Raw genomic sequence first — 16024 nt, 5'->3', positions numbered from 1 at the left:
TGGCGTTGTTTGTTTTTTTCATGTAAATATGTTTAAGTTCTTTGTAGATTCTGGATATTAGCCCTTTGTCAGATGGGTAGACTGCAAAAATTCCCTTCTGTAGGTTGCCTGTTTACTTTGATGATAGTTTCCTTTGCTGTGCAGAAGCTCTTTAATTAACTCTTATTTGTCAGTTTTGGCTTTTGTTGCCATTGCTTTTGGTGTTTTAGTCATGAAGTCTTTGCCCATGCCTATGTCCTGAATGGTATTGCCTAGGTTTTCTAGGGTTTTTATGGCTTTTGGTCTTATGTTTAACTCTTTAATCCATCTTGAGTTAAAGACTCATCTTGACTCACAGTTCACTGCAGCCTCGACCTCCTGGGATCAGTGGATCTGCCCACCTCAGCCTTCCGAGTAACTGGGACTACAGGCACATGCCACAATGCCCAGCTAAATTTGTGTGTGTGTGTGTGTGTGTGTGTGTGTGTGTGTGTGTGTGTGTGTGTGTGTAGAGATGGCATTTCACTATGTTTCCCAGGCTGCTCTTTAACTCCTGAGCTCAGTGGATCTTTAATCCATCTTTAACGCAAGATGGATTAAAGACTTAAACTGTAGAGAGTGTAAGGAAGTGATCCAGTTTCAGCTTTCTGCATATGGTGAGCCAGTTTTCCCAACACCATTTATTAAATAGGGAATCCTTTCCGCATTGCTTGTTTTTGACAGTTTTGTCAAAGATCAGATGGTTGTAGATGTGTGGCATTATTGCTGAGGCCTCTTGTTCTGTTCCATTGGTCTATGTATCTATTTTGGTACCAGTATCATACTGCTTTGATTACTGTAGTCTTGTAGTATAGTTCGAAGACAGGTACCACGATGCCTCCAGCTTTGTTCTTTTTGCTTAGGATTGTCTTGGCTATGTGGGCTCTTTTTTGGTTCCATACAAAATTGAAAATAGTTTTTCCTAATTCTCTGAAGAAAGTCAATGGTAGCTTGATGGGGACAGCATTGAATCTATAAATTACTTTCACAATATTGATTCCTCCTAACCATGAGCATGGAATGTTTTTCCATTTATTTGTGTCCTTATCTCCTTGAAAAGGGGTTTTTAGTTCTCCTTTGAAGAGGTCCTTCGCATCCCTTGTAAGTTGTATTCACAGGTATTTTATGCTCTTTGTAGCCATTATGAATGAGATTTCACTCATAATTTGGCTCTGTTTGCCTGTTACTGGTGTACTGGAATGCTTGTGATTTTTACACGTTGATTTTGTATCCTGAGACTTTGCTGAAGTTGCTTATCAGCTTAACTAGATTTTGGGCTGAGATGATGGAGTCTTCTAAATATGCAATCACATTATCTGCAAACAGAGACAATTTGACTTCCTCTTTTCCTAACTGAATACCCTTTATTTCTTTCTCTTGCCTGATTGCCCTGGCCAGAACTTCCAATACCATGTTGAATAGGAGTGATGAGAGAGGGCATCCTTGTCTTGCGCTGGTTTTCAAAGAGAATGTGCCCAGTTTTTTGCTCATTCAGTATGACACTGGCTGAAGGCTTGTCATAAATAGCTCTTATTATTTTGAAATAACATTCCATCAATACTTAGTTTATTGAGAGTTTTTAGCATGAAGGGCTGTTGAATTTTGTCAAAGACCTTCTCTGCATCTATTGAGATAACCTTGTGGTTTTTGTCACTGGTTCTGTTTATGCGATGGATTACATTTATTGATTTGTGTATGTTGAACCAGCCTTGCATCCCAGGGATGAAGCTGAATTGATTGTGGTGGACAAGCTTTTTGATGTGCTGCTAGATTCAGTTTGCCAGTATTTTATTGAGGATTTTCACATCGATGTTCATCAGGGCTATTGGCCTGAAATTTTCTTGTTTTGTTGTGTCTCTGCCAGGTTTTGGTATCAGGATGATGCTGGCCTCATAAAATGAGTTAGGGAGGATTCCCTCTTTTTCTATTATTTGGAATAGTTTCAGAAGGAAGGGTACCAGCTTCTCTTTGTACCCTCTGGTAGAATTCGACTGTGAAACTGGTCCTGGACTTTTTTTGGTTGGTAGGCCATTAATTGCTGCCTCAATTTCAGAACCTGCTATTGGTCTATTCAAGGATTTGACTTCTTCCTGGTTTAGTCTTGGGAGGATGTAAGTGTCCTGGAATTTATCCATTTCTTCTAGATTTTCTGGTATATTTGCATAGAGGTGTTTATAGTATTCTCTGATGGTACTTTGTATTTCTGTGGGATTGATGGTGATATCCCCTTTATCATTTTTTCTACATTTGATTCTTCTCTCTTCTTTATTAATCTGGCTAGCAGTCTATCTATTTTGTTGACCTTTTCAAAAAACAAGCTCCTGGATTCATTGATTTTTTTGAAGGGATTTTTCTGTGTCTCCTTCAGTTCTGCTCTGCTCTGTTATTTCTTGTGCTAGCTTTTGCATTTGTTTGTTCTTGCTTCTCTAGTTCTTTTAATTGTCATGTTAGGGTGTTGATTTTAGATCTTTTCTGCTTTCTCTTGTGGACATTTAGTGGTATAAATTTCCCTCTATATACTGCTTTAAATGTGCAGAGATTCTGGTATGCTGTGTTCATTCTCATTGGATTCAAAAACATCTTTATTTCTGTCTTCATTTCATTATTTATCCAGCAGTCATTCAGGAACAGGTTGTTCAGTTTCCATGCAGCTATGTGGTTTTGAGTGAATTTCTTAAACCTGAGTTCTAATTTGATTGCATTGTGGTCTGAGAGCCTGTGTGTTATGATTTCCATTCCTTTGCATTTGCTGAGGAGCGTTTTACTCTCAATTATATGGTCAATTTTAGAAAAAGTGTGATGTGGTGCTGAGAAGAATGTATATTCTGTTGATTTGGGGTGGAGAGTTCTGGAGATGTGTATTAGGTCCACTTGGTCCAGAGCTGAGTTCAAGTACTGGATATCCTTGCTAATTTTCTGTCACATTGATCTGTCTAATAATGATAGTGGGGTGTTAAAGTCTCCCACTAATATTGTGTGGGAGTCTAAATCTCTTTGTAGGTCATTAAGAACTTGTGTTATGAATCCAGGTGTTCCTGTATTGGGTGCATACACATTTAGGACAGTTAGCTCTTCTTGTTGCATTGATCCTTTTACCATTATGTTATGCCCTTATCTCTTTTGATCTTTGTTGTTTTAAAGTCTGTTTTATCAAGAGACTAGGATTGCAACCCCTGCTTTTTATTTACTTTCCTTTTGCTTGGTAAATCTTCCTCCCTCCCTTTATTTTGATCCTATGTGTGTCTTTGCATGTGAGATGTGTCTCCTGAATACAGCACACCAATGAGTCTTGGCCCTTTATCCAATTTGCCATTCTGTGTCTTTTAATTGGGGATTTTAGCCCATTTACATTTAAGGTTAATATTGTTATGTGTGAATTTGATCCTGCCATTATGGTGCTAGCTGTTTATTTTGCACGTTAGTTGATGCAGTTTTTTCAAAGCTACAATGGTCTTTGTAATTTGGTAGGTTTTTGCAGTGGCTGGTACCAGTTGTTCTTTTCCATATTTAGTGCTTCCTTCCAGAGCTCTTGTAAGGCAGGCCCCGTGATGACACAATTTCTTAGCATTTGCTTATCTGTGAAGGATTTTATGTCTCCTTCACTTATGAAGCTTAGTTTGTCTGGATCTGAAATTCTGGGCTGAAAATTCTTTTCTTTAAGAATGTTGAATACTGGCCACCACTCTCTTCTGGCTTGGAGGGTTTCTGCTGAGAGATCTGCTGAGTCTGATGGGCTTCCCTTTGTGAGTAACCTGACCTTTCTCTCTGGCTGCACTTAGCATTTTTTCCTTCATTTCAACCTTGGTGAATCTTATGATTATGTGTCTCGGGATTGCTCTTTTTGAAGAGTATTTTTGTAGTGTTCTCTGTATTTCCTGAATTTGAATGTTGGTCTGCCTTGCTAGTTTTGGGAATTTCTCCTGGATAATATCCTGAAAAGTGTTTTCCAACGTGGTTCCATTCTCCCCGTCACTTTCAGGTACACTGATGAAATGTAGATTTGGTTGTTCAATGTAATCTCGTATTTCTTGGAGGATTTGTTCGTTTCCTTTCACTCTTTTTTCTCTAGTCTTCTTGCTTTATTTCATTGAGTTGATCTTCAATCTCTGATATCCTTTCTTCCACTTGATCGATTTAGCTGTTGAAACTTATGTATGCTTCATTAAGTTCTTGTGCTGTGTTTTTCAGCTCCATCAGTTTGTTTATGTTCTTAACTCATTCTAGTTAACAATTTGTCTAACCTTTTTTCAAGGTTTTTAGCTTTCTTGCATTGGGTTAGAACATGCTCCTCTGGCTTGGAGGAGTTTGTTATTAATCACCTTCTGAAGCCTGCTCTGTCATTTCATCAAAATCATTCTCCATCCAGTTTTGTTCCCTTGCTGGCAAGGAGTTATGATCCCTTAGAGGAGAAGAGGCATTCTGGTTTTTGGGATTTTCAGCCTTTTTGGTCTCTAATATATTTAATATTGTTTTCCGTTCTCTCAGAAGCATAATTTATTAATTAATATTTATTAAGATAATATTTAGTAATATTCAATTGTGTATGATCTACGAATTTGATAGGCAATATGGATATCTTTAAGCCACCAAAACAGTACTTATCAAACAGCAGGAGCTAAATATACACTTGCTAAACTAGAACCAAAAAAGTGCTAAATATGACAGCAAAATTTTGGAAGGCAAGGATATTATAATTCATTAATTTGTAATATCTTCCAAGTCTACAATATTGTAGATACCAAATAAGTATTCTGAATAAATGAGAATAAAAGTACTATGGATTGAACCCTGTTAAGCATGGTACTTAGAGCTGACCTTTTACAACTGGTATTTCTTCTATTATCTTTTAAATACAGTTATTTAATTCAGCTAGGAACCCACTTAATATAGTGACCACATTTTTCTCTACTTCATACATGGAGATAATCATAAGATACTGTGTCAAATATAATGCGTATGCTCTGAACTGTGTCCCTGCCAAATTCACATGCTGAAGCCCTAACCTCCAATGTGATGGTATTTAGAGATGGACCTTTGGGAGATAATCAGGTTTAGATCAGGCCATGAGGGTAAATTCTAATCATGGGATTAGTGCTCTCATAAGAAGAGACACCAGAGAGACGACACAGTTGAGAAGGCGGCCCTCTAAAACCAACCACACTGGCACCATGATCTTTGACTTCTAGCCTCTAGTACTGTGAGAAAATAAACTTCTATTTAAGCTACCCAATCTATGGTATTTTTTAAAATCAGTCCAAGTTAACTAAAACTGCACTTTGCTCAAACAAAAATATACTAGACCCTTGATAAACTAAACTAAAAAGTCTTCTCCCAAAACCACTCTCCAAAAAGACTAGAGTTCATTTTTATGCTGCTTCTTTGTGATTACTTTTCTAACATGAAACACTGTTGAAGTTGTGATTAAGATGAACACAGGACTACAGAGAAGCCCAATGTAGCACAGTAGTTAAAAATACAATCTCTGGAATCAGATTTGAACTCCATATGACTTTGAATAATCTTAAATTTAAGCTTTAATTTTCATCTCTTTATCTCTAAAATGGTGAAAATATCTTTCTCACAAAGTAGCTTTGAAGATTTTTTAAAAATGAGCTGAGCAATGTAAGACATTTAAAACAGCTCTTGACACAAAGTATGGGCTCACTAAGAGCTAATGTTACAGATATTAATAATATAATCAAATTTGAAATTTCTTATACTTTATATAATTCAAGACTCAGTTTAATAGTAGCAATAATTCTGAAATCATCACACAAAAATAAATTTTAAAGTACTAATCCTATAAATGGACACAGGAGAGCTAAATGGACTTTCCATAGATGTAGTCATAGCAAAAAAAAAAAAAAAGGTTTAATGATCTTTGGCATAGATTTTCTTTTCTTTCTTTTTAAATTTGACAAAAGGTCTCACTCTGTCACCCAAGCTGTCGCTAAGCTGGAGTGCGGTTGGCATGATCATAGTTCACTGCAGCTTGGAACTCTTGGGCTCAAAGGATCCTCCCACCAGCCTCTCAGAGTGCTAGGATTACAGGCATGAGCCACAGTGTCCTGCTGCCATAGATCTTCTATTGTATATGTCTACTACATTTTATATATTTTTATATACGATCTACTTTATCCTTGGAAGACCTGAAGTTGTATCTTCCCTGAACCAAACTTTGGTTTTTGAAAGAAACACTCTTTTAGTTATAATACCTGTTCAATTCATTTCTTATATCCAACAATTCTTGCTGCTCAGTTTTTACTGTATCTTTTTCCTCGGCAGCCAGGTAACGTAGTCTCATCTGTTCCAATTCTTCCTGCTGTTTTTTAAGACGAGCCATTTGGCTTTCTTGCTCCCTCTTGAAAGAAACAAAGAAACAAGTCATATCCCTAACATTAGGAACAAATACTTCATCTGATTTGCATCATGATTATAATCCTATTTGACAACACCCATAATATAGCCACACACTACCAGTTTTTGTTTTTTTGTTTTTTTGAATACAAAGTCTCACTGTCTTGCCCAGGCTGGAGTGCACTGGCTATTCACAGGAGCAACCAAGAACACTAGGGCCTCAGACTGCTAGGTTCAAGGAATCCTCCTGCTTCAGCATCAGGGCCCAAGTGAGCCCAAGGCATGTGCCGATCCTTGCACTGCTAATTTTATGAGTTATATATTATCCAGAAATACCCAGGTAGGTTTTCTCTAAACACTCTGTTACTTCTTTTACTATAAGTCATAATCCTTCATCAATCAGTGATTGATATTAGCTGAATATCACAGGACAAAGAGGCTGCTGTCAATACAATGAACTGCCAAAAGGCTACTGGTAAGAGCAGCACCTGAGAAAACCATTATACAAAGATGTACCTAGAAAAATTCAATAATTGTCCCTGCACAAATTGCTAATTCCTCTCTCACTTCAGTAAATATGTCTTTCCACTCTGTTCTCCAGGCTCACATAAAAACCTATGCACATATATTTTTAAACAAAAATGAAAACAAACAATACACTCTAGTTTGCATTTTTTAAATAAGTTTAACAATTCTTCAGGTCAACAGATAGTCTTTTAAAATAAATGTGTAATGCTCCACAGAATAGATATTCCATGACTTATTCAACCACTTTCCTAGTAACAGACACTTCTGCTACTACAAACAATGCTGTAATAGGACACCCTGTCATCTATTGCACAGTCAGCTCAGGAATCCTTAAATCATTTTCTTTTGTTTAAGAGAGAACCCCAAAGTAGGAGAGCTGGATCAATAGATTTTTGTTAACTATTTTTTTAAAAAAGTATTTACCGAATTGCAACAAACAAAAAACTGCCAAATGACAAGGTACATTTTGATATATTTTCACAAAGTAGACCTCTCACATACCCACCATCCAGATCAGACTGCCAGAAGCCCAGAAGTCTGTGTCTCCTCCCAGTCACTAACCACTCTCCCTTTCCCAAAGATAGCTACTATCCTAATTTTAACAACAGAAATAAGTTTTGAACTTAATATATAATCTGTACAATATGAATTTGTGTCAGGGTTCTTTCATTTAACATTGTTTTGAGACTCATTCTATATAGTTAATCATTTATATGATCATACAGCATTCCACTGAATGAATATATAATTTATTCATTTCAGCTGAAGGACACTGGGCAGTTTCCAGTTTTGAATTATAAATAATGCTGATGTGAAGATTTTATACATGTCCTTTGGAATACATTTGTATGCATTCCCACTGGATATATACATAGGCCTCAAATTGAGTGGTCAGAGGATATGAGAATTACAACAGTATTAGTAAATACAGGTTTTAGTATCCATTATCTGAAATGCTTGGGGCCATAAGTGCTTTGATTTTGAAATATTTGCATATACATAATGAGATATGTTGGGGATGGGGCCGTCTAAACATGAAATTCATTTATGTTTCACATACACCTTGTATATACAGCCTTAAGGTAATTTTACACAATGTTTTAAATAATTCTGTATGAGCTGTCACATAAGGTCAGGTGTAGAATTTTCCACTTGTGGTGTCCTATCAGAGCTCAAAAAGTTCAGATTTTGAGGCATTTCAGATTAGGGATGTTCACAGATTAGGGATGTTCAACCTGTATTTCCAGTTTGCAAAGTAGTCTTATTAATTCATACTTCCAGTTGAGCATTCCAGTGCCCTATATTCTTGCCAACACTTGGTAAAGTCATTTTTTTTTTTCATTTTAGCCATTTGACAGGTTAGCTAGTAGTATCTCATTGTGATTTTTATCTTGCACTGTTCAAAGACCAGTGAAGTTGAACACATTTTAATGGTTTTAATGGCATTTAGATATCTTTGTTTATAAAGTTCCTATTTAAGTTTATAAAGTTCCTATTTAAACTTTTGGTACTTTACTTGGTTGTCCATCATCTGTTACTGATGTTTATAAATACTGGATAAGTCCTTTGTCAATTATATAAATTACAACTATTTCTCACTAGTCTTTGTCCTGTCTTTTCACTCCTTTAATGCTGTTTTTAATAAAACATCAGATTTTTCTGTCTATTCCTTTGTGTTCAGTGCTCTTTCCTATTTCGGACATTTTTGCCAGTCTCAGTCTTAAAGATATTCTTTTATGTTACCCTCTTGAAGTTTCATTTTTTCCCCCATATAGAGCTCAAACTGACCTAGCAACATTTACTGAAAAACACCTCTTCTCTTGTTGCTTGGCAGTTATCACCTGTCACATATCACCTTTGTCCATGTATGTTTTTGTTTCTGGATGCTCTAAACTGATCTATTTCTTCTGGCAGTAACACTACACGGTTTTAATTACTGTAACTCTTGTAACAATGTCTTAATATATGATAGTGTATGTTCTTCTACCTTTGGCTATTCTTCGAAATTATTTTAGCTATTTTTGGCTCTTACATTTCCATATAAATTTCAATTTCTAAAGCTAAAGGAAAAACCTGCTGAGATTTTTATGATACTGAATCTACAGATCTGGCCAAAACTAGTATCTTTAAAATATTGATTCTTCAATCAATGAAACAGTTTATTGCTCTAATTATGTAGATCTTAACTTTTGATAATAGTTGATAGTTCTCTATATGCTAAGACATATTTCTTTGATTGTACTGCTAGATATTTGATTTTAGATGCTAATGTAAATGGTAGAGCTTTAAAATTTTCATTTCCTAATTACCTGTAGTAGAGAAATAACACTGATTTTTTACATATTGACTTTGTTTCCAGTAAACTTGCTATACCACTTATTCCTAATAGGTCACTGTAGATACTTTTTAGCTTTCTAAATACATCAGTGTTATCTGCAAATAACAGTAGTTTTATTTTTTCCTTTCCAAATGATACACTTTCTTTTTCTTGCCCTATTACATTGGCTAGAACACCTCTAATGCAATGTTGAAATGGTAATAGAGGGCATCTTTCTCTTATTTCTGATCTCAGGGGAAAGTTTCATTATTTTCAGAATTTTTTTATAGGCTTTATGTAAAAACTCCTTATTAGATTAACAAGTTTCTTGTCTAGTCTTAGTTTTTTAAGTATTACCATGAGTATGTATGACTTTTTTCTGCAGCTATTGATATGATTTTCTTCTCCTTTACTCTTTTAATGTGGTAAATAAACAAGCTTACATCTGTTTAGTAAATAAACTTGGTTGTGATGCTTACAAGCTTAATATCTTAAACATGCATCTTTAATGTTTTAAAAGACTGGCCAATTAATTTTGTTCTTGTAATGTCCTGGTAAGATTTTAGGATCAAGATTATGCTAGTCTCATTAAAAAAACAGAAATGTTTGCCACTTCCTGTTTTCTAAAATCTTTGTGTAAGACTAATGTTATTTCTTCTTAAAATGTTTACTAAAATTCAAATGTGAAGATATATGGGTCTGAAGCCTTCTTTGTGGGCAGGTTTTTTATTACAGATTCAATTTCTCTAACAGCTATAAGACTAATCCTATTTTTTGTTTCTTAGTGTGTGAGTTTTGGAAGTTCTTTTTTCAAATTCACATGAAATTGTTCATACTATCCTCTTATCTCTCTAAATGCCTTTGGGATCTGTAGTCCTGTCTCTTTATTCAATTCCTGATATGAGTAGTTACTGTCTATTCTTTTTGCCCTTGAATACTTGTTAAGGGGGAGGGTTCTTTTCAGAAACCTGACTTTTGGCTTAATTGATTTTTATTGTACATTTTCCCCCATTTCATTAATTTCTATTCATTTTATTTCCATGCTTCCACTTTAATTTCTTGTTCTTCTACTGAGTTTTTGAAAGGAATATTTAGAGAGCAGATTTATTCTTCACTTCTTTTCTAAACACAACTGTGGTTACACACTTCTAAGCATGGCTTGCACTAAATCCCACACTTTGATACGTTGTATCTACACTATTTTTCACTTCAAAATATTTTCTAATGTTACTGTGGTCTCCAGTTTACCATGGGTTACGAGAAGTATACTACTTAATAGTCACTCATTTGGGGACATTTTCTTTGATCTTATTTCTAGCTTAATGTTACTGTGGTCAGAGAACATATTCTCAATTACAGTCTTCTGGACTGCGTTGAGAATTGTAGTTTAATCCAGCATATGAGCAACTTGGCTAAATGTTCTGTGTGTACTAGAAAATAGTGTATATTTTGAATTTTTTGGATGAAATGTTCTAGAATATAGCAATGGTTGTGTTGCCCAAATCTTCTACATTATTATTTTCAGTCTGTTTGCGCCATCAGTTTTCAGGAGAGTTACGGTAAAATCTTTAATCATTATTATAGATTTACCTATTCTCTTTTTAGTTCTATTGATTTTTTTCTTTATATAATTTGTTGCTGTGCTACCAGGTACATACAAATGTAGAACTGTTGCCATCTTCCAGGTAGATTAACCCCCTTTTATAATTATGAAAACTCTCTTGACCTACAATAAAATGCCTCTCACTAAAGTCTGGTTTGCCTAATATAAGTATTGCTAGACCAGCTTTCTCTTACTTTGTATTATTGTAGTATATATTTTTCTTATGTTAGAATTCAACGATCCTATGTTATTATATTTAAAATGTATCCCTTACAAAGCATATTGTGGACTTTTTAAAATTCAGTTTTTAAATATCTGTCTTGAATGACAGCATTTGGTCCATTTATATTTAAAGCAATTGGTGATATATATATATAGATTTAAATCTTTCCATCTTATGATTTTGTACTCATTCCATCTATGTTCCTTCTTCTCTTTTCTTTTAATCAAATATTTTGCCATTCAGTTTTCACCCTCTATCTTCTTACAGATTCATTTTTAGCTCTTCTTTTAGAAATATGTATCCCTCACTTAAAAAAATCTAATTAGGACCTTTATAACTTCAGATAATGCAACATATTTTAAGCATTTCACTATCTCTTCATATTTTTGTCATAAATTTTAATTTTATGTATATTTTTAAATACATAAATATTTTTATTATTTTCCTACAACCAATATCCATTTACAGTTTGCCTGTAAATGATAAAGGGAAATTTAATTTACATTGTTCTTCACTCTTCTGCATTTCAACTTCTGCATTTCAAAACTTTCATTCTGGATTATTCTTCTTCTGCCTGGAAAACTCAAGTGTTTCTTTTGCTTCAGATTTGCCATGACAAATTCTGCCAATTTTTGTCAGTCTGAAGTCTTTCATTTATGAAGAGCACTTTTACTGGGTAACAAAATTTTAGTTCAGCAATTGTTTTCTTTAGTACTTTAGGGATGCTATTTTACTGTCTTACAAATTCCTTTACTTTTGTTAGAAAGTAATCTGTCAGTCTTATCATTTCTCCTTTGAAGGCAATGTATCTGTCCACCCCTGCCCCCAACAGCTTTTAAGGTTTTTTTTTGCTTTTTGTCAATTTTGCTCTGATGCATCTAGGTAGGTTTACTTTGTATTTATCCTGCTTGCAGTTCATAGATATTTTCGAATCTATGAACTGATACCCTTTTGACTTTTGGAAAATTCTTAGCCAGCATCTCTTTAAATATTCCCTTCTCCCCACTCTTCACACATAAGATAGTCTCAAAAGATATCACTTCTCTAATATATTTCTTCATCATATCATCTATTTTCTCGAGTATAGTGATAGTAGTATTTCAAAATTCTTGTCTGATATTCTAAAATCTGAATTACATCTGTTAATTAAATTCTGTTGAGCACAAGACATAAACAGGCACGCCACAGATGAAAAAAATTTAAGTGGCATGGCAAAACCCTGTCTCTACAAAAAGAAAAAATTATAAAAATTAGCTACACATGAAGATATGTACCTGTAGTCCAGATACTTGGGAGGCTGAGGTAGATAACCTAAGCCTAGGAGGTCGAGGCTGCAGTAAACTATGAATGCTCCACTGCACTCCAAACTGGGTGACAGAGTGAGACCTTGTCTCAAAAACAAACATATACAAAGATGCTCAAAGTTATTAGTCACTAGAGGAATGAAAATTTAAGCCACAATGTGACAGACACTATTTGGGGCCAATCAAACTGAAAAATTTAAGACATCAGACAATAGCCGATTGTTGGCAAAAATGTGAAGAACAGGAACAATTATATGCTACTATTGAGAACTGCAAATTAGTATAACCACTTTAGAAGATAATTATGTAATATTTAGTGAAGCTGAAGAAATGAATGTTCCCTAGTACCAGAAATCCTACTTTTAGATATAAACACTAGAGAAACTCTTACAGCTACTAATACATTCAGCATTCTTGTATCCTGGATAAAACATGTCCACTGAAAGAAGACTAGAAAAATTGTACAATATTTACAGAGAATGATTCTATGTATATTAAGGTTCAAAACATACAAAACTAAGCAATGCTATTTGCAAATAGACTTTTAATATATCTTATGTCACAAAATTATGACAAAAAGCAAAGGAATAATAAATATCCAATTCAAGAATTCAAGATAGTGGTTACCTCTTGAAAGAGAAGATACAGTTGAGAAAGGGACACAGAGAGCTTCCAAAGCATTCATAACGCTGTTTCTTAAACTAGGAGGCAGGTAGAAAGAGTAGAAGAACCTTCTTTGACATGTAGATTTCATTTTAAAGTTATTTAAAAAGAAAAAAAACATATCTGGACAAAAATAAACCAAACTGTCTTCTTTGGCTGAGGATAAGATGTGATTTGTAGTGTCTATATTATATGGTGTTACAAAATTGGCTTTTTAAAAAATTTTTATAATGAGTAAGTATGACTGCAAGCAGGAGAAGTAATAAAAGTTGATTATTAGCTTTATGTTACTCTGTAAAACTAAGTTTTTGATAAAATTTAACATTTTCTAAAATAAGAAACTTGTTTAAATGCTTTGAATTTTTAATCAAGTATAGGGCATTAATAATAATCACACACACACACAAATTAGAGGTTAGTGAAAGAAGTCCTCTCCAGTGCCAGGTGCTCTGGGTTAAAGGCTCCTCAATCAAGTGAGTATAATCTTTATTTTGCCTTGGCTGCCTATAAATCCAAAGAGGAGATGTAAACATACATACACTAGACTAAACAGCGGCTAAAAAGTGGCCACTAGTTACTCTCCCACTCACACATACCATGTAAGTCTGTGGGAAAAAAACTTACAACTAAACTAAGGAACTCAAGTAAAGTTTTCTGAAAATAACCCAGAGCTGACAAGTCAGTAGGAGGGCCTGGATGGTTTCAAGACACAGTTTTTAACGAAGACTTGGACCTCCAACTGTTTTCTTAAACAAAGATTTACATCCCATCCTTGGCTAAATTACGTATAAATTAATCAAATTAATTACTCAGAGCGGATAAGCAAGAGGCTGGACAAGATAGTGCTAATGTCAGCCAATGAAGTCTGTGTTGTTTTAACTAAATATATCAGCTCAGTTTTAAACAGATCTACTGTGCACAAATATGGTAAGGGACCCACAATCCTTCCCAAAACATTAGTTCTCTTTCCTGTCCTGGAAACAAACATACCTACTTTGAAAATATCTGACATAAAATTGTTACATTTTCTACAACAAACGCATACTTCATAACAATGCTTCATTTATTGTTTATAAAGCTGCAGGTTTTATTCTGCTTGCATAATATTCTAACGTGTCAAGAAATGTTTTTAAGTAAATATGCAAACATGTTATCATTTAGAGCACAAGTAGGAAGGCAGACAACTTCACTTGAGTATTTGTAAACCAAAGCCGTTCAAGTATTTGTTTTGGTTTTAAAATATTTCTGTAGTATATCGAAGGAAAAAAAAAAGGAAACAAAATTACCTCTTACAAGTCTAATAAGTAGAACTTTTAACTTTGTCCCATGATAGCAAACTTGAGTATCACTTCCTTGTCTTCTAAATCAGGACTCATTTTATGTTATGCTCATTTATATTTTACAATGGTTGCCTTCCCAGTTACCAAAGAACAAAAAAGCTTACCACTGGGAAAAGACTTTCGTGGTTGTGAATCAAAAGAAAAAGTTTTTTCTAAATAATTAGGTTACATTTTTTAATTCACAAATTGACTATCCTAGGTCACCTCTGAGTAATGGAAATCTCTGTTTAAACATTCTTCTGGCAATGGGCATCAAGCATTAGGTCTTATTTCCAAGCTTTACCAGCTGGGTTTTGTCATTAACATTTATTAACAAACTAAGATACGGCTTTCACCGTCTAATCCGTACTACACAAATGTTTTGTATGGCCCTCCAGAGTGTTTTGATGTGACAAATTACTGGCAGAGATTACAGCCCCGTGGCTATTCACCAGAGGCAATGTAAAATTAACATGGTACTAATCCAATTTAAACAAGAAGTTACACAAACAATCTTCTGAACAAAACTAGATAGACGATTCCAAAATTATATTCAAGCACAATAAATGTGTTTTTAATAAAAAGTTGAAGGAAAAAATTTTGAATTTTCACACATATGAAATGTGCCAATTTGATGAAGTTATTAATTTTAATCTTACTAAAACAGTTAGTGGCAGAGCCCAATTCACTATGGTAATATCAAGGTCTATTACTTTTCTTCTTAAAGTGTTGCATCTCAGGTTAGTCTGCAGAACATCAATGATTCCTAGTGACCTCAAAAGTTGGTTACAGTGTTGTCCCTAAAGCAGAAAGTTTGTAGGATAAGGATTAAAATTGGTTTGGAATGAAAAAGCAATGAACATCTCTGCACTCAAAGTTTTCTTTCATGAATTTTAAGTTTCAGAGTTGAACCACCAATTTAAAACTTGTTTTCCTTTTCTTTACACTTACAGTAACTCAAGTCAAAGAAGGTATCTGAATGTTTGTGATGCCCTCCTTATTAGAATCAAATAGATAAAATTACTTTGCCATGTTTTTGGGGCAAGAGGGCAGGAAATATACAAGAAGAAGGTAAACTAGAAAATGGATTAAATGGAAAGATCCAGAAGATAACAAAAGTGTATGAGGATGTGTGCGTTAGAAAGGAGAGATTCTTGCATTGGAGCCTTTCACACTGAATCTTCTTTTAAAGTAGACTACTTCAATATCCCAGTGTAAAACTAATCAAAACCCAGGAATTTGGGGGATTCTATTCAGAACGTTGTTTGTTTATATTTTTTTGAAACTAACTCAAATGGTAAAAAACTTAAAGAATGTAATCTATAACAGACATATATGAACATGACAAGGTAAAAAGTTCTTGCACAGATACTTCTCAATAGAAAACATGTCAATTATAATGAGATTCAGTTCTCTATAGAAAATGCCCTAACCAATAGGTAACATTTTTCCACCTTTTCAGCTGATTTGGGTAATGCGTAATTGATGAATTACCGTTGCTACTATTCACTGCTCAGCTTCTTCAATGGAAGCACTATCTGCCACTTCTTCCTCATCTACTCTCCATTTAAAAACCTGAAATGATTTCTCACCTAGAGGAGTTATTTGAAGTATTTTCTCTTTGAAATATTTCTTCCTTAGCTTTGAGTAACAAATGTGGTGATAGCCCCCAGCTGTCCCCTGGTTTTTCTA

The 16024-nt window shown here is 34.4% G+C and overlaps 1 protein-coding gene across 5 annotated transcripts in view; it reads right to left on the bottom strand.

The window, feature by feature from the left end:
* The window catches only part of CEP120 (centrosomal protein 120), an 81320-nt gene that overhangs the window by 5545 nt on the left and 59751 nt on the right, over nucleotides 1–16024 (bottom strand). For all 5 annotated transcript variants that reach the window (XM_074382102.1, XM_074382107.1, XM_074382100.1 and 2 more), the window contains one exon: nucleotides 6234–6379. In XM_074382102.1, the coding sequence (XP_074238203.1) occupies nucleotides 6234–6379 (146 nt within the window). The remainder of the gene's footprint in view (nucleotides 1–6233; nucleotides 6380–16024) is intronic.

Source organism: Saimiri boliviensis, chromosome 1, assembly GCF_048565385.1.
Source record: "Saimiri boliviensis isolate mSaiBol1 chromosome 1, mSaiBol1.pri, whole genome shotgun sequence".
Classification (NCBI taxonomy): Eukaryota; Metazoa; Chordata; class Mammalia; order Primates; family Cebidae; genus Saimiri; species Saimiri boliviensis.
Note: the sequence above shows the minus strand (reverse complement) of the source record. Positions and strands in the feature narration are given on the sequence as shown.